The 19,864-nt window shown below is 39.1% G+C and overlaps 1 protein-coding gene across 2 annotated transcripts in view; it reads right to left on the bottom strand.

Annotated features, from left to right (window-relative positions):
• Positions 1-19,864, bottom strand: part of PRKG1 (protein kinase cGMP-dependent 1) — a 1,533,271-nt gene that overhangs the window by 153,865 nt on the left and 1,359,542 nt on the right. For both annotated transcript variants that reach the window (XM_030203098.1, XM_030203097.1), the window contains exon 8: positions 2,658-2,723. In XM_030203098.1, the coding sequence (XP_030058958.1) occupies positions 2,658-2,723 (66 nt within the window). The remainder of the gene's footprint in view (positions 1-2,657; positions 2,724-19,864) is intronic.

Genomic DNA, 19,864 nt, shown 5'->3' with positions numbered 1-19,864 from the left:
GCATATCTCAGTTGAAACGATCTCTTTCCACTCAGTTCCAACTATTAATGATAAGTTCTTAGAAGTGTTGCAAAATGCAGCTGGGCAAGCTGAAGAATTGGTTCACTGAAACAACATGTAAATTTTGACACAGTCCTCAACTCTATGACCTCCACCTGGAGGCTATTCCACGCTTCCACCACCATTTCCGTGAAATAATACTTTCTTAGATTCCTCCTAAGCTTATTCCCTCTTAACTTCATCATATGCCCCCTCGTTCCAGAGTTTTCCTTCAGTTGAAAAAGGTTTACTTCCTGTACGTTAATGCCATTGAGATATTTAAACAACTCTATCATATCTCCTCTCTCCCTCCTCTCTTCCAGCATATACATGTTGAGGTTCATAAGCCTGTCCCTATATGTTTTTGTGTTCAAGACCGCTTACCAATTTTGTCGAAACCCTCTGGACCAACTCCATCCTGTTTATATCTTTCTGTAGGTGTGGTCCCCAGAACTGCACACAGTACTGTAAATGGGGCCTCACCAGAGACTTATACAAGGGCATTATCACCTCTTTTTTCCTGCTCATCCTGGTCATCTTTCTCTTTATGCACCCAAGCATCCTTCTGGCTTAGACCATCACTTTTTCTACCTGTTTGGAAGCTTTAAGGTCATCAGACACAATCACCTCAAGTCCCTCCCTTCCTTCATACATAGAAGCACTTCACCCCCTATACTGTACCGTTCTCTTGGATTCTTGTGATCCAAGTGCATGACCCTGCATTTTTTAGCATTAAATCTTAGTTGCCAAATATTGGACCATTCCTCCAGCTTCACTAGGTCCTTCCTCATGTCATTCATACCATCCAGGGTGTCCACCTTGTTGCAGAGCTTGGTATCATCCACAAAGAGACAAACCTTACCAGACAGCCCTCCCACAATATCGCTCACAAAAATGTTAAAAAGAGCCAGCCCGAGGACCGATCCCTGCGGTACTTCACTGATAGCATCCCTTTCTTCAGAGCAAGCTCCATTTACCACTACCCTCTGTCTCCTTCCATTCAACCAATTTTTAATCCAGTTACTCTAAGTCCCATATCGAGGGCACTCAATGTATTTATCAGTCGCTTGTGCAAAACCGTGTCAAAGGCTTTGCTGAAATCTAAGTATACCACATCTAGCGTCCCTTCCACATCCAACCGTTTGATCACCCAGTCGAATAAATCAATCAAATTTGTCTGGCATGACCTGCCTCTAGTGAAGCCATGCTGCCTCGGGTCCTGCATTCCATTCAATTTGAGAAACCTCACAATCCTCTGCTTTAGAAACGTTTCTATTAGTTTACTCACCTCTGAGGTCAGACTGACAGGTTTGTAATTCCCAACCTCCTCCTTAGTTCCACTCTTGTGCAAACGGACCACATCCACCCTTCTCCAGTCCTCTGGGACCACTCCAGTCTCTAAGGAAGCATTGAAGAGGTCATTCAGCAGAGCCTCCAGAACTTCTCCAAGTTCCTTGAGCTCCCTTGGATGCGTCACATCAGGCCCCATCGCTTTGTCTATTTTTACCTAGCTACTCATGAACACAGTCCTCTGAGAACGGGTCTTGGTCTACCATACATCCATCCCCTTTAGCATTTGTTTATGCAATCCTACACTCAGCCTTTCATCCATGAACACAGAGTAGAAATAATTGTTTAGCAGTTCAGCTTTATCCTTATCTTACATATATTCCTCCCCCTCAGCTTTGAGCCTCACAGTGCTATTATGGAACTTCCTCCTCTCACTTACATATCTGAAAAACGTCTTATACCCCTATTTTACAGTATTAGCTATCTTTTCTTCAATTTGCCGTTTCGTTTTCCTAACAGGAATTCTCGCCTGTCTTCTTCTTTCTGAGCCGTCATAACATGTGAAGGCTAACCTCCTTTCCCTTATCTTTTCAGCTTCTACATTTGAGAACCACAGCGGCCTTCTTTTCCTCTTACTTTTATGTCATTTTCTAACATAAAGGTTAGTTGCCTTTAATATAGCTCCTTTTAGTCTTGTCCATTGCTGTTCTACTTCCTTCAGCTGTTCCCATCCTACTAACTCTTCCTTGAGAAGTTCTCCCATCTTAGCAAAGTTAGTTATTTTGACATCTAGGACCTTCAATCTTGAATGAGCCCTCTCCCCTGACTTAATATTGAACCACACCATTTGGATGCCAAATGGTCTTCCAAATTGACGTCAGAAATATTCTCTCCATTTGCAAGCACCAGAACCAGAATAGCTCCATCCTGTGTTGGTTCTACTACCCGCTGCTGAAACAATTCTTCCTGTAGGGAATCCAAGATCAGGGTTTGGAGTCTGCCTCATGAATACAGGCTGTGCGATTTTGAGCATTAGAAGGTGGTGTTTCATTAGCTAGAGGATTTTATTTCTTTTTTTTTCCTATCATGTGTGATTTGTGTCCTCTGTACACCCTTATATTGTAGACTAGTAGAAAAAGTGTGTATTATTATCCTTATTAGTAATTATTTGTAATTTTGTAATATTGAATGGTTATGTAATACTTTTTCTTTTGCAAGTTTATACTCGCATTGTAAATTTGAAATTTATAAATTAAAAAATTTTAAAAAAAGAAATAATACACATTAAGAAAGTAAGACTTGGCAATTTCTTTCAAGTTTGTACTTACTCTCTGTCAATAACCAGACATGTTACAGCTTCAGCAGCAATGACATTGGCAGTTCTTACGTCTTCTCTATAAAAAAAAAGAAAAAACATATTATATACACAGTATGACTGCATCTTTTATTAAACCAACATTTCTCCATTCATGGAAAACTGAACAAAAATTCAGTACAGATAATAAGGACATGCATTCTGGGAAACGCTGGTATAGTTGTTTCTGTGTGCAGTGCTTTATACTTTTACTTATCTTTACTATCTGAATGGAATACTTTCCAATATTTATTAATTAGATTTATTTTGATTACGTAAACCGCTCCAACAGATTTGATGGGCGATATACCAAGTAAATAAAGAAACTAGAAACTTGAGAATTCTTGCGTTAGCCAATCTACATTCCATCTTCCCTCTTTTTTTAGTTTTCATGTATATCCTTCATCCCAAAGTGGTTCACAGAAAGGGACCTTCTTTAAAGTAATTTACCCAAATAAATAGGCTGCCTGAAAATGGCCTGTGTGAGAATCAACTGTATATTTACTCTTACCAATGGGAGCAGGGTTAGTTTTGTTCAAACAATAATTCACATGTTTGCATTTTAAAAACTACAGACGCAATGTTCAAAATGGTCTAGTTATGCAGTGGTGGTGCTGAATCTATAAAAGCTTATTTTGAAAACTGTTAGGGCCCTGTTTACTAAGGTGGGCTAGAGTTTTTAGCATACACTAAAAATTAGCACACACTAATCCTAGAGACACTCATATATTCCAATGAGTGTATCTAGCATTAGTGCTTGCTAATTTTTAGCATGCCCTAAAAACACTAGTGCAACTATAGCACAGCTTAGTAAACAGGGACCTTAGTACTTATATGCATATGGGGCTAGATTCTATTTATGGCGCCTGAAAATTTTGTGTGGAAATAAAATTTGCCTAGGTATATTCTCTAAAGTACGCCTCTATTTTATAGAATAGGCATATAGAATACACCTAGCACCTCTCCATGTGACCAAATTTAGTCATGGCCATTTACACCATGTTTTACTTGGTGTAAATCCCAACGCCTATATTAGGCACAGAGCAGATGTATACTATAAGAACGTGCATAGATTTTAGAAACACCTATGCCCCGCCTATGGCCACATCCCTTTTCAACTATGTGACTTATAATTTAAGCACATCACATTACAGAATACCCTTAGTGAGTTGTGCATGTAATTCTTAATTAATGCCAATTAGTGCTGACAATTGCTTAAAATCCAATTGACAGTGCTGATTAGCTAGTTAACCAATTAAGTTACGTGCACTGTTATAGAATACGCTTCGATTTCCATGTGGAAATTAAAGCACAATATATAGAATTCTGGGGATGTTGTGTGAATGCATAAAAGCTAAATATATAGGGAGAAAAGGAGCCAGAGGCATGAAAAGGGAGAAATAGAAGTTATCCAGAAAGGGGCAGAATTCAGATGTTCTCCAGATAACTTATATGCATAAGTTATCTGGAGGAGTGGAGGAGTGGCCTAGTGGTTAGGGTGGTGGACTTTGGTCCTGGGGAACTGAGGAACTGAGTTTGATTCCCACTTCAGGCACAGGCAGCTCCTTGTGACTCTGGGCAAGTCCCTTAACCCTCCATTGCCCCATATAAGCCGCATTGAGCCTGCCATGAGTGGGAAAGCGTGGGGTACAAATGTAACAAAAAAAAAGTTAGGTCAGAAAAATAGCTGGCCTAATTTATGTGTTGAAGCGGTAATATGGTTGCCACACAAAGGCCTAGATTTAGTATATGGTGCACAAAAATTGGTGCAAAAAAAAAATCAGCACTCAACACTATTCAATAACGGGCACTGAAAGATGAGTGTCCATTATAGAAGTTAACACTGAGTACCAATGTTGGGTGCCAGGACTTATGCCTGCTGAAACCAGGTGCAATTCCCAGTGCCCAATTTGGGCTCACATTTCCCATATTCTATAACACCCCGTGCAAATTTTCCAAATGCCCCTGATCTGCCCATGTGCCTCCCATGCCTACTTTTAAGTTCTGCGCCATGGGATATTGTTATAAAATAGTGCATAGAAAATTGGTGCAAATTAATTCCCAAGTTGGCACTAATTTGCTTGTTAGCCAATTTAATTGGGTGCACATCTTTGATTGGTGCCCAAATATCAGTGCCCAATTTTGGGCACCATATAGAGAATCCAGGGGGAACAGTACATTCAGTGGTCCTTGTTATACATATGGGGCCCTGTTTACTAAGCCGTGTTATAGGTGCATTAGCGTTTTTAACACACATTAACCATGTACACACATTAATCATGTATGCGCCTACAATATCCCTATAGGCGCCTACACAGTGAGTGTGCACATAGGAGCCGGCTCTGTGGGTGCTATGGGTGCTTGAGCACCCCCAATATTGAGAAAATTCCTTGTATGTGTCCAGGGAGGGGTTATTTCCATTGGGCTTAGCACCCCCAATAATTTTAAAAAGTTGGCTCCCATGAGTGTACACGCTAATTGTAGGCACGTTAAAAAGGCTAACGCGCCTTAGTAAACAGGGTCCATGGTTCACTAGCGAGACAGAATGAGTTTAATTTTATAAGGCTATGCATAGTAGGCACCAAATTATCAAATGAGGGGGTAAGAGACAGTTCTTAAAATATTTATTAGCATATAAACAGATGATTCTGATTTGCAATAATGATTGCTGGTCATTTTGGCTTTGAAAAATATTTGCTTTATAAAAGGATTCCCTTGTGAGCTTTGTTTCTGAGTTCTGCACAGTTCCACTGATACAAAATTAAGCTGAGAGTATAATACAATAAAAGGCCACACCATGTGGGACTGTCACAGTGATGTGACTTTATACAGACATAATGATTTACATACTGCTCTAGGGATACCCCATTTCAGCATCAAAATAGAGAAATTATCCAATTTACAGTAAACTACTGTGCTGAAGATAGTCAGCAAATGATGAACTGAAATTAACATAACTTGACAGCAGAATGGAAAGAAACAGACTACAGAGCCTCCTATAACATTTAAAATGTCTTTCAGCAGCAGGGTCGTAAAATAATGTTAAAGAACTGATGTAACTAACAAGAAATGCTTATGTTTGGGCTGCTGTATTAGGCACAATACCCTGGATTCTATATACGGCACCCAAATTTGAGCATGCTCCCAAAATACATGTGCAATTTAATTAGCTAACAAGCTCTTAACTATCAATAATTGGGTGCTAACAATCAATTTTGGAAATTAATTTGCACTGATTTTGATACTGGGTGTCTACATCCTAAAGCATACATATCAAAAGGGGGTGTGGCCATGGGCATATCAGGGGCATTCCCAAAGGTTGTGCATGTTGTTACTAAATAATGAGCGCACCCGACTTGAGCACCAGCATTTACATCAAGTTTTAGCAGATGTAAGTCTGGCGCCCAAGGTTATTGTGCGGGAATCAGAACAAATTGTGATTCTAGAAAGGGCACACGTCCTGTATAGAATCATGCTTAGTGCTGATTTTTTTTCTGGCATCCATTTTTGAGCATCATTTACAGAATCTGGCCAAATGTACTACTACTACTACAACTACTACAAATCATTTCTGTAGTGCTACCAGTAGTACGCAGCGCTTCACAAATGTGCAGTTCTGTAGTGTTCTAATTTGGAACATATAGGGGCCCTTTGACTATGCTTCATTAGGTGCTAACACGTGCTTAACACAGTAAAACTGGCCTAATGCAGGAAGCACTAAAGCGTTCCGTGTTGGTTTTGCCCTCTGCATATGCTAAGCACGTGATATTTATTTATATATTTTTTGAAGGGGGCAGGGAAGTGAAAACCAGCTAGCAGGCGGACATTATCGCACATCTAAAAGCACACCAAGCCCATTTATTAGTGCAGTTTAGTAAAAAGGTCCCGTAGGAAAGTGATAAAATAAAAGCACTTAGTAGACCCATTCTAAAGCCTACAAAGTTGTCAGGGGATCACAAACACCATAGGTGCCAACATTTCAAAAGAGTGGGGTTGCCAATAACTTCGGAACTCACAATACTTAGCATAAAACAGTATTATGTTGGCAAAACAAAGAGCCACAGATTTATTAACAATAATCATATTAACATGTTACAACTCATAGGAAACCCCCAATAACAGTGAAATCTCTTTATTAATCTTCCAACGTAAACCTTCCCTATACACACACACACACATTTAAATACACTGCTATTCCCAACAAATTCCTAATCACAACCTATACTTGTCTATTGCTCTATATATCTTCTTGACTAGTCGGTATTGATCTAGCAGAATACAGCTCCATCAAACATTGCACTTCCTCCTCCCAAAGGCCTGTGGTGCCCTTTCATACATTCAAGGCAGTGACAGCCCCTAGCTTCCAAACCCTTTCTATTACAACTATTTCAAACACCCACAAAAAAATGTATCACTATCTTCCCCTGCCACAAGCGACGATTGCACTTATCTTCCCCTCCCTCCAACTATAAATTTAAGACCTTTCTCAAAACTCATTTTATCGCTTGGCTTTTTGCCACGACCGGGTCATTGCAAAGTTCTGATCTTGGTATCCTGTAAGCACAGTTTCCAGCATCTCAGTGACTCTTTCTCTTGGTATGCTTGGTCCTGTCCTGTTGATTTATGGCATTCTTTTCTTTATGGTTTTATTTATTTTAATTGTACACCACTGTGATCAATGCTGTTGCAACAGTGGTATATCAAGTTTTAATAAACTAAAGCTATAGTCCCTCTCCATGCCTACAGAAAAATTAAACACAGAAAGGGTGGGCAGGAAAACCACACCTACCTACTCTTCAATCCTTTCCTCACCACCCAATTGCCCAAAATACCTGGCCCATCAAAACTGTACTCTTTTTTTCCCACACCACTCACTCCTGCCCCCTCCTTGAACCTGTTTATCATGGACATCCCTCACCTGCAGCTCGCTAACTCCTGTAATTTCCCCTCAACCAAACCCTCTTCTTATTCCTTCTACTCTAGCAAAAATATAACCATACCTATGGCTATGTTAGAGGCGCTGCTGACCTTTTCAATTCTTCTCTAGCATCAGAAGTGGTGTATTTAGATTTTTGCAAAGCCTTTGACACTGTTCCACATAGATAACTAATAAATAAACTGAGTGCCCTTTATATGAGCCCTAAAGTGACTGACTGGGTTAGGAACTGGTTGAGTGGAAGGTACAGAGGGTAGTGGTAAATGGACTTCATTCTGAGGAAAAGGATGTTACCAGTAGTGTGCCGCAAGGTTCGATTTATGGGCTGGTTTTAAACATTTTTGTAAGCGATATTGCTGAAGTGCTGTCTGGGAAGGTTTGCCTCTTTGCAGATGATACTAAAACTTGCAACAGGGTAGATACCCCTGACGGTGTGGATAACATCAGAAAGGATTTGGCAAAGCTAGAGGAGTGGTCTGGAATTTGATAGCTTAGATTTAATGCTAAAAAAATGCAGGCTCATGCTTTTGGGCTGAGGGAATGCAATAGTTTAAGGGCTGAAGAACCTTTGCACACAAAAGAGGAGCAGGACTTGAGTGTAATTGTATGCTATGATCTTAAGGCGGCCAAAATGGTAGAAAAGGCAACGGCAAAAATTAGAAGGATGCTTGGGTGCATAGGGAGAGGAATGGCCAGTAGGTAAAAGGAGGTGATGATGTCCCTGTGTAAGACTCTGGTGAGACCTCATTTAGAATATTGTGTACAACTCTAGCGACCGCACCTTCAAAAAGATATAAACAGGATGAAGTCAGTCCAGAGGACGGCTACTAAAATGGTCAGTGGTCTTCATCATAAAGTCCTCTGAAACCTATAGCAAAGACAAGTAAAACATCATCTGTAAAAGTGAAACTGTAAACCACTTAGGTCTAAGCAGTATATAAATACTCAAATAAATGAATGAATGAATGAAGCACAGATGCTGCATAACTGATGGTGTCCTCTGGTAACAAAGCCACCTTTGTTACCGGAGGATGCTCTCAGTTGTTACGCAGCATATGTGATGTTTTACTTTTATTTGCTATAGATTTCAGAGGAATATTGATTTATATAAACATTCAGCAGCAGCACAACAAGCTTGTTAAGTATTTCTTATAGGACTCCTGATGAAAGGTATTCTTTCCCAAAACACTTCAGTGTTGGGTTTCCTTTCCTTGAAGTACCTTCTGTATACCACTGTAGAAGATCATTTTCTGTATATTCCCCTGGAGAACTGTTTTTTGTATTTGTTTTTATTTCTGAATAAACTGAGCCCTTTGGTTATCATGGATCATTATTTTGGTGCCTTCCACTCTTTTTGTTTGCTAGTATTCTGTAAACACAGGTGCATGATTTAATTATTTATATATTAGGATTTATTTACCACTTTTTTGAAGGAATTTACTCAAGGCGGTGTACAGCAAGAATAAGTCAAAAATAAGCAATAGACAATTAGAGCACTAAAAATATTCAAACAATACAAAGTATGGTACAGTATGCTACATTACAATGCCAATACAATACACAATACAACATTTTAATAGACAGCATAGGGTGGCTCCTTAATTTACGCCCACCTTCTAGATGTTCCCTTTTTGTGAATCAAAAAATTGAATCAATGAGAGCTAAAATCAAAAAGATACTTTTATATGTATATATGTAAAACCACACACCACAGCATGTTATCAATAACTGTGTATTCAAATTATAACACTCATATCTCCAAATTAAATGAATGCTAGTATCTTAAAAGTACTTGTCATAAAAAAAAACAAATATCATAGATCCCACTTCTACTGAACATCTATCTAAACACTATTTAAATAAAAGCTTTCTTTGCTATCACTGATAAGCTATCCAACACCATAGTACACCTTACCTAGTGGAGCTTTAGCCACTGCTTATCGTTTATTAAATATCAAAATTATACTAGAACCGCCAAATACACAACAATCCAAAACAGTACCTTTATGTTTGCTCATCATTGGTGGCCATAAAATATCATCAATTATTAACAGCTCTCTTAGGGCCCTTTTTACAAAGCTGTGGTAAAAGAGGCCCTGTGATAGTGTTGGTGCATGGATTTGCTGTGTGCCAAGTCCCCTTTTATCGCAGCCGGTAAAAGGAAGAAAAAGGAAATGGCTGTGTGGTAAGTATACACTCGCCATGCGGTAATTTGCTGGAGGAGCCCTTATCGCCTCCTATTTTGGAGGCGGTAAGGGCTCTTGCACTAACTTGGCAGTAACTTGGCTGCATGCAGCGCTGCCCGATTACCACCGGGTAAGCCCCCGGCTCTAAAAAAAACCAACAATTTCCTGTCATGACAGAAACGGCACGCATTGAGGGTGGTACTATCTCTGGTTCACACTGTAGGCCAGCAGTAGTGTAGGATTGGTACATGCCAACGCCGTAGTAGCTCTACTGTGGCATTGTAAAAGGGCCCCTTAGTGGTATACTGGAACACTGAAAAATCATTCTTTGAAACAATAACACTTAGCACTGACTCTGATATATTTTTCTCTTCATTGCTGGAATCTTCATCACTAAATCCTCAGATTAAGAACTCCTCAGAAGAAACTTTTTCTACACCAGTGTAATCCACAGTTGGTGGTAATATCCACCAGGTTTCCTATTGATACCACTGATTTTTCTCCTACACCATCTATCAATCTTGTGCTCTGAACTGAGACTGAAATTCCATAACCAGCTGAGCTCAGAAAAGGTCACAGCAGCTGTGGATGATATCCATAGAATACTGAAGATTATTGTGAAATACGAGCAATGCTCATCACAGAATAATAAGGCAAAGTTGTGCACCTGCTCTGAAGACAGCAGTCCAGCGCTCTCATGAAGGGATTACATCCTCTTATGCGTACCCTGGAAGAAAGGGTGGATGAATGTTTCCACCTACTCTTTCAGGACACTGAGGGCCTGATATTCAAAAGGGTTTAGCCAGGCAAAAGAGACTTCTGCCTGATTAAATTCTGTTGAGCAAGTTGGCCCCTGTAATTCAGTGGCACTTAACCGGTTATTGCTGCTGAATATGCCCGCTAACCTGCAATTCCCTAACTGGATAGTTTAAGGGTGGACCAGGGCAGAGTCTCAACTTAGCTATTTAGATGCAATTTTATGTCTGCTAACTGTCAAAGTAACTACATAAAGTTAGGACAGCAAAGCAGAGAGTAGGGTTAAGTGGTTGGTATTCTCAATGGAGAAGTTTAGATATTGAGGTTCCCCAGGGGTCTGTGCTACTGCTTTTTAACATATTTATAAATGATCTAGAGATGGGAATAACTAGTAAGGCTGAGGGGAGATATAATAGAGTTCTTTAAATACGGAGTAGAACAGGTAGACGTGAATCGCTTGTTTACTCTTTCCAAAAATACTAGGAACAGGGGGCAAGCAATTAAGCTACTACGCACAAACCGAAGAAAATATTTTTTCACTCAACGTGTAATTAAACTCTAGAATTCATTGACAGAGACTGTGGTAAAAGCAGTTAGCTTGACAGAGTTTTTAAAAGGTTTGGATAATATCCTAAAAGAAAAGTTAAAAAAAGCATTATTAAGATGGACTTGGGAAAATCCATTGCTTTTTTCTAGGATAAGTAGCGTTTTGGGATCTTGCAGGTACTTGTGATCTAGAATGGCCACTGTTGCTTGGCTCCCTTTGCCTGATCCTTTAAAACAAGTTTGGTTAAACAGATCTAGAACATATTCCAAAGAGTGCTCATTGAGCATATTACATGTACTGTATATAAAACAAGCATTTATTTACAGTCCTTATCTATCTTCATGACATAAAAGATATATCTGAATGCCTCAAAAATAGTTTGACTCACTTTGAGAAAAACCATTTAAAAAGGGATTTAACTTAGAATTATTGGAAGTAGGGTTGTAAAAATGTATGTATCCATGAAATGTCAAGTTTATTTAGTTGGCATATGCATACTTACCCAAACGGACATTGAAGGATGGTAATACTGTTCAAAGATGAACTGTTCTTTAATGGATTAGGCACAACTTCTTGAACTGTCTCAGATCATCTTCTCTCATCTATTATTTCTTTAATAATGGATTTATTATGCCTTCAGGCACTTAGATTATCTGTTTTTCCAGAACCTCTTAAGGGCAACACTATGTATCTGTCTAATGACAAGAAGGTATCACCTGACAGGCAACATTCTACCCCTTGTGCCAGGAACTCAGAGAATCATATTGTATTTCCAAACATAAGCTGTTCAAGGATACTCAGACTTGAAGTCTGACTCAGATTCAGACATTGCACAGTTTAGAAAAAGCACAGAAGCTCATCTCCCTGTTTACATTTTATGGTTTGTTCTTTCTGAAGATTTTTCCTTCTGTTATCTTGTTCACTGTTTAATATGAATGTAATTTATGAAAATAGCAGTGTCTGTATAAAATCATCCTAGAACATGTTAGAATTCAATAGCATCTTATACTGTAGCCCAGTATTCGTCAATACAAGGCTCAGGGATAAATGGTGGCCTCTTGAGACCTCTGAGCCCCCCCCCCCCCCCACACACACACACAAACACACATCATCATCATTCTGTTTTTTTCTCTAGATCTCTATCCAAACTTGCAACATAAATGGGGAAGTGGATGGCGGAAAAGCGATATGCTTGAAGGACATAGCAAGTTTCTTTACAAACACCCACCTCCTTAATGATACCCCCAATGAAAGTTTGAAGGTGGGTGCTAGGGATTAACATCTGCTGGTCAGCAGCATTGGGGCCCTGCATGGGAAGATAGACAACTCTCCTTCAGCTCATTTGGATCAAAAGTGGCCCCGACTTAAAACTGATGATTCAATAAAGCAAATTCCTGAGATTTCCCCACCCCACCCTGTTTCTAGTGTAAGGAATCCCACTAAACCAGAATGTTGCAGATATGACCTCAGTTGCAAGTAAAGTATCCCAGTGGGATTGAGGGGAGGGATGGGTGGGAAGGGGGAGATGGGGGGAATAAATGAAAACAAATTGAAGTAGAATTTAAATTTATACTAGTTTTCTGCAAGATTGTTTATAGATCAGTATGATCTTGTTTGTTCAGTGCTTGATAATTTGCTTTTTACTGCATAAAGGTAACATCGGGCATGATAGGGAGGTAAACTTCCTTGATGAAATCAAAGACTGCTTTGACTGTTTATAGAGCAGCTGGTTCAGGAACCAACAAGAGGGGAAACAATTCTAGACCGAGAGGCCAATATTCAGAAGGATATGGCTGCTAAAATGGCACTTAGGTATTTATCTAGCGTTATTCAGTGCCAGATAGCCAGATAGCCAGCTATCTGGCGCTTAATATTGTCGGTTAACGATTTTAAGATAGCTGGTTATATTGCACGATATAACTGGCTATCTGCCAATTTTAAAGGCAAACCAGCCAGGTTTGGTGCCACAATAGGTGGAATAACTTTAGTTGGTCTGACTTTAGCCAGCCAGCGCTGAATATTAGCTTAGAAGGTTAAAGTAGGACAGGCCAAAGTTAAACTGGATATTCTATGCCGGTCACTGGAAATGGCCCGACATTGAATATCCATGTTCAGTGCAGACCATGGGAGACAGCCCAGCTATATCCTGTGGTCGGTAAATTGGGCAGCTACTCCTTAGTGGAGCACACGATTTAGTGCAGGAGGTAATAGTGCTGGTGCCACTTGATAACAGTGATCATAACATGATCAGATTTGATATAATCTGTGGAGTAAGTACACACAGGAAATCCAATATGTTAGCATTTAACTTTCAAAAAGGAGACTATGTTAAAATGAGAAGAATGGTTTATAGAAAAAACTTAGAAGAACAGCTGCAAAGATCAAAAATTTACATCAGGCATGAATGTTATTCAAAACTACCATCCTGGAAGCCCAGACCAGATATATTCCATGTATTAAAAAAAGGAGATTGGAAGGCCAAATGACAGCCAGCATGGAGGAAGCTACTTGAACCACAGGAAAATCCTTCAGAAAATAGATCTGACTAAAAATAATAGGAAACAGCATAAGGTATGCCAAGCCAAATGCAAAACGTTGATATAGAAAGCAAAGAGAGACTAAATAGAAGATTGTGTTGGCGGCAAAAGTACATGGACTGCTAGATGACCAAGGGGTAAAGGAGGCACTCAGGGAAGACAAGGCCATAGCGGAGAAATCAAATGAATCCTTTGCTTTAGTCTTCACCGAGGAAAATGTTAGAAAGATACCAATGTCAGAAATGGTATTCAAGGCTGATGAGTCAGAGAAACTAAAACAAATCTCTGTAAACCTGTTAGATGTAATGGAGCAAACTGCCAGGACTGGATGGTATACATCCCAGAGTACTAATAGAATTGAAAAATGAACATGTACAGCTATTGTTAATAATATGTAATTTGTCTTTAAAATCAAGCATGGTACCAGAAGATTGGAGGGTGGCCAATTTAACACCAATTTTTAAACAGGTTCCAGAGGTGATCTGGGAAATTATAGACCAGTGAGCCTGATGTTGGTGCTGGGAAAATGGGAAAATTACAGAGCATATACATAAGCATGGATTAATGAGACCAAGCCAACTTGGATTTAGTCAAGTGAAATTTTGCCTCACCAATCTGCTACATTTCTTTGAAGGGGTGAATAAACATATGGATAAGGATAATCTGGTCAATATTGTATATCTGGATTTTCAAAAGGCATTTGAGAAAGTCCTATTGTGGATTAGAAACTGGTTGAAAGAAAACAGAAAGTAGGGTTAAATGGTCAATATTCTCAATGTCCATGCCTGATTTAAAGTCCTAACCTTTGCAGCTAAGCTTTTCAGCTTTTCTTTTAATCATTTTCTTCATTTTATCATAGTTACCCTTTTGAAAATTAAATGCTGCTACAGTAGATTTCCTTAGTGACTCCAGTTATTAAGTCAAATTTGATCATGTTATGATCGCTGTTTCCCAGCAGGCCCAACATCTTACCTCTTGTACTAAGCCCTGCATTCTACTAAGGACTAGATCTAAAATAGCTTCCTCTCTTGTCAGTTCCTGGACCAGTTGCTTCAAGAAGCAGTCATTTATTACATCTAGGCATTTTACCTTCCTAGCACTCCCTGATGTGGCATTTAACCAGTCAGTATTGGGGTAACTGAAATCAAAATTTGCTATACAATTCCATTCTTCCAATGTGTGACAAGGACAAGACTGCCTCTTAAAAACTGGAGAAAAAAAGACTTTAATCAAAAAAACAGCTTAATACAAACAGCAACAGTTGTCAGTAATACCAGCTCACATTAATCATTGGTCGAAGAAAAAACAATTCTACTCATAAACAAAAAATGGGGTAAGTTCTTCCACTTACCAAGATCTAACAGCAAATCTTAATGTATAAAGAATGTGTTGTTACTGTTCGTGGTGTGACCAGAATTTCCCCTGCAGTTAATGCACAGAAAAAGTTCCTTACTAAATATTGAGTTAATTTGCAGATGGCTAACTGTGCAAGTGATAGTGTCTGCTATTTACTACACGTTAACTACCTATAAGCCATTCAGTCCCTGACTCATTCTGTGCTAATCAGTTAGCATAGCATTTAGTGTATGCTAGTCATTTCTTGCATGAAGTATCCATGGTGTACACTAAGGTCCCCTTTTACCAAGCTGTGGTAAAAGGGGCCCTGTGGTAGTATCAGCGTGTGGATTTGCCACAAGCAAAGGCCCCTTTTACCACAATGGGTAAAAGGCAAAAAAATGAAATGGCTGTGCGGAAAGTGCACACTTGCCATGCGGCTATTTCTGGTGACAGCCTATACTGTCACCTATTTAGAAGGCGGTAAGGGCTCCCATGTTAACCCGGCGGTAACTGGCCTGCAGTAGTGCTGGATTGGTGTGCGCTAATGCCACGGTAGCTTTACGGAAGCATTGTAAAAGGGCCCCTAAATCTCATACCGAATAATGAAATATGGCATTTTAATCAGGAAACAGTTTTCAACCCTGACGCATGATCATACCCTAACATTTTGTCTGTATCACCCCAATCTATTTACAGATACTTCTTTACTGTATTTGTCACTGTAATTGTACCCCTATACTGTATTTGTTCACACTGGAGTCTGTAACCATCTCTCCGGAACTATGTAAGCCACTTTGAGCCTAATAATAAGTGGGGAAAGGTGGGATACAAATGTAACAAATAAATAAATAAAATATTAGGTGTTTAGCACACTTTTGTAAACATGCCTTTAATCACTCAATCTCTTTAGGTGTGTGGAATGACCTAATGATACATTTGCATGCTTTAGCACTAGGGATGTAAATAGACAAAAACTTTGGTTTATTGTTTAGAATTTTTCACAATTTTTAGGTATTTTTTTCTGTGTTTTTCCACACATTTGGCTTAATTTTTAAAACGTATGTGCATTGCATCTTTTTTAATGAATTCATAAGTTAATGTGGGTTAAATCGATATTGTGATCATAAATGTGCATTCCTATTTGGAACCATGTGTTCTGGTTCCACTATTGACACTGTTTGTCATATTATACTCTAAACTGGCCATACATAGGTTCAAGGTAATGATATACTCCCAATAATTTGACCCAGTCTCTTCCCCCAAACTCATACTAAGATCTTATCTGAGAATCATCTGTAGTTAGGGTTAGGTCTTCAATCCGTTGCTTCTATTTAGAGGAAATAAAGTGCTAGAATGTATTCAGCTCTGAATGTTAAGTGCACAATAATCCTGAGGGGATTTGTTCAGATTTTATCTTCAAACCCTTTCTACAATAGGAGAAAATGTGTTCCCTTCAGAAGGACCTTTCCTTCTCAGGTTTCATTCAAAAGATAGCTTAGACCACATTTTATTAGAAGTTTCAGGGAAACTCAGAACACCATTACTTGGCCTAAATCTCAGGACTTGATATTCAGCCCCTGATAGGTAGTTGCTAGTAAGACACAAGCTGAACTAACCCTGGATATTCAGTGCCAGAGAATGCACAGTTCTCAGCACTGAATATCTGGGTATGTCTGCTGACCCAGAAATTAATCTGTCATGAGCTGATATTCATGCCACTGCCCGGTTAACTGCACATGCACATAAATGTTGCTATACTGGGATAGACCAAAGGTTCATCAAGCCCAGTATCCTGTTTCCAACAGTGGCCAATCCAGGTCACAAGTACCTGCAAGATCCCAAAATAGTAAAACAGATTTTATGCTGCTTATCCTAGAAATAAGCAGTAGATTTTTCCGAGGCCATCTTAATAATGGCTTATGGACTTTTCTTTCAGTACATGATCCAAACTGTTTTTAAACCCTGCTAAGCTAACTGCTTTCACCACACTCTCTTGCAACAACTTCCAGAGTTTAATTACACACTGAGTGAAGAAATACATTCTCTGGTTTGTTTTAAATTTACTACTTAGTTCAACAGATCCTTTTATAAAATACTCAGAAAATGTCCTAATTCCTACCCAAGTGTCCTCTATATCATGGGCCTTCACATGCTCTTATATACTCCTCAAGCTACAGCAGTGGTCTTCATTAATTATTTAAAAATTACTTTTATTAGAACATAAGAATATAAGCGTTGTCATTCTTGGACAGACCAAAGGTCCATCAAGCCCAGTATCCTGTTAGAACTCAGGCCAGTATTTATTGGAAGAAATGTAAAAGAGACTAGCAATTTGCTAGAAATAGGGATTATTTTATATAACATGATTTTACCTTTCCAAAAGCACTGACCTAATAATTTTAGTACTTGAACACTGTCATTTAATTATTTTCCACAATGGGACAAGGCTTGCTCCCTTTGCTGACAGTTTGAGTAGTACATATAGCGCCTTGGGTAATTTGTTCTATATAGCTTTCCAGCACCATCATCCTTGCTACATCCTCCCCCTCCCCCCACCAAAAAGCATAAGGACGGGGAAGCAATAGAAAGGGTTAAAAAATAAATGAGAAACTCTATTATAGAATATTGTCCCTTTGTGTCATCATGATTTTCTGGCTTCTTGTACAAAAATGGGGGTGGACATTTTAGAGAATTGCTTCTGAATCTGTGACCTTACTAGGTATGTTTAGTTAAAAAATCACTTTGAAGCTAAGTAAACAATTATTGGCTTCCATATTTTAAAGGCTCAGCATTCAAAGGAACGTATCCAATTTGCAGGTGTTGCTATCCAGATAAGTCTGAGTCAATGGATTATTCAGCGTCACTAACTGGATAATGCTACTGAATATTTCTTCTGACTGCCTTTTGGCACAGTGCGGAGTGGTCCTTGAGTGAGACTTGGGCAGAGCAAAAATGCTGTCCTAACTTTATCTAGTTAGCTATTCAGTTAGCAGATCGAATATCCTCACTAATCAGATAGTATCGCCAGTCAGCACTGAATCCAGATATTTGAATACCAGGACCAAATTCAAAAATGTGTGGGATAAACACAAAGGAATCCTGTAAGGAAGGCATGGAACCAAACAAGCTTAACAGTGATCAGATGGTAATTCCAGTAATTGAGAAGCAAAGCCAGTGCAATGCAGACTTCTACGGTCTGTGCCCTGATCAAGGCTGGTGCTGGGCAGACTTCTGAATATGGCAGAACAGATTTGGATGGGTTGGAGTGGGGCTTTGATGACAACATCAGTAGTTGGAAAACAAGGCCTGTGCCAGGCAGACTTCTACAGTCTGTGCCCTGAAAATGACAAGGACAAATCATGATCAAGTATACATATGTATTTATGAATTTATTAGGATTTATTTACTGATTTTTTGAAAGAATTCACTCAAGGTAGTAAGAATAAATCAAACATTAGCAATAGACTGTTACAGCGGTAAGAATATTCAAATAACAATACAAATTATGGCGTAGTATACTACTGGTATACTATTAGCGGTGCAAGAACTTGTTCAGTACATGGAAGAGCTGTGTAAGCGCATATTGAATGGTGATAGAAGTAACAATGCACTGATTCAATTGTTTTACTACTTTTTATTAATTAATGTAACAGAAAGTGTGTATTTCCTAAGGGAGCAGGATGTAATGGAACCGGAGTGTATTGGGTGAGATATGGGCATGTGGGATGAATGAACGGGTGTGAGTGAAAGGTTAAATGTTTTTGTAGGCACATGTTATATTAACATTGATATTGAATAAAGTTAAGTAACTGATACACACCAGTTCTCTTGAGAAAAACTGTTAAACATTATAGTATACTACTTACAATGTCAACACAAAATGTAATAGAACATTTTAATAGACAGCGTAGGGTATAAGCAAAGATGGAACATATAGATAGGTAAGAGAGTAAGAGAAGTTGGAAAATAAGTTGACTAATTTAAAGAAAGTTGCACATGAGGTCAGAGAGATGATTAAATTTTATCTCAGTTAGGGTAGGAATGGATAAACATGTCCTGCTGCAGTATGTGCAGCCTGTGTCACTCGTGTGTGTGTGTGTGTGTGTGTGTGTGTCACTCGTGTGTGTGTGAGAGAGAGAGAGAGAGAGAGAGAGAGAGAGAGAGAGAGAGAGAGAGACACTAAGAAGTTAGTTAGTTATTTCTTTCATTAAAAACCTGGTTGAAGAGCCAAGCTTTCACCTGCTTCCTGAAGTAGAGATAGTCTTGTGTTAAGCGGAGCCTTTCAGGGAGTGTATTCCAGATTGTGGGGGCTACTCCGAAGAAGGCTCGCTTGCGGGGGATCTCATCAAGTAAGGTCTTTTGGAAAGGGTGTGGGAGGACTTTATTGTCCTTGGAGGTGTGTAGAGGGTCATTCTGTTCTTCAAGTACTCAGGGTCATTTCTTTTAAGGACCTTGAAGAGCAGACATAGAGTTTTAAATTTAGCCCTGTATTGTACTGGCAGCCAATGAAATTTTTGAAAAAATGGTGTGGTGTAGTCACGTCTCTTGCAACCTTCTATGAGTCTTGCTGCAGCATTCTGAATCAATTGGAGTTGGTGCAGACCCTTTGTAGTCAAACCATTATAGAGTGCATTGAAGTAATCCACTCTTGATGTTATCATGGCATGCACAACTGAGATAAGATTTTCCTCTCGATTTAAGGAGAGAGGCAGCATAGTTGTTGTAAATAGTAGAAGCAGCTCTTGAAGGTTGGTTGGATTTGAGGAATCAGAGTACATGTTGAATCTAACTGTATTCCAAGGTTCCTGACTTGTAATTTGAGGAGGAGTTTGTACTTCCCAAAAGAGGTTTTGATGTCAGGTACTTATCACATCATATCTT

Source organism: Microcaecilia unicolor, chromosome 5, assembly GCF_901765095.1.
Source record: "Microcaecilia unicolor chromosome 5, aMicUni1.1, whole genome shotgun sequence".
In the NCBI taxonomy this organism is placed as follows: domain Eukaryota; kingdom Metazoa; phylum Chordata; class Amphibia; order Gymnophiona; family Siphonopidae; genus Microcaecilia; species Microcaecilia unicolor.
The sequence above is the reverse complement of the archived record's forward strand: the minus strand, read 5'-3'. Positions and strand labels throughout refer to the sequence as shown.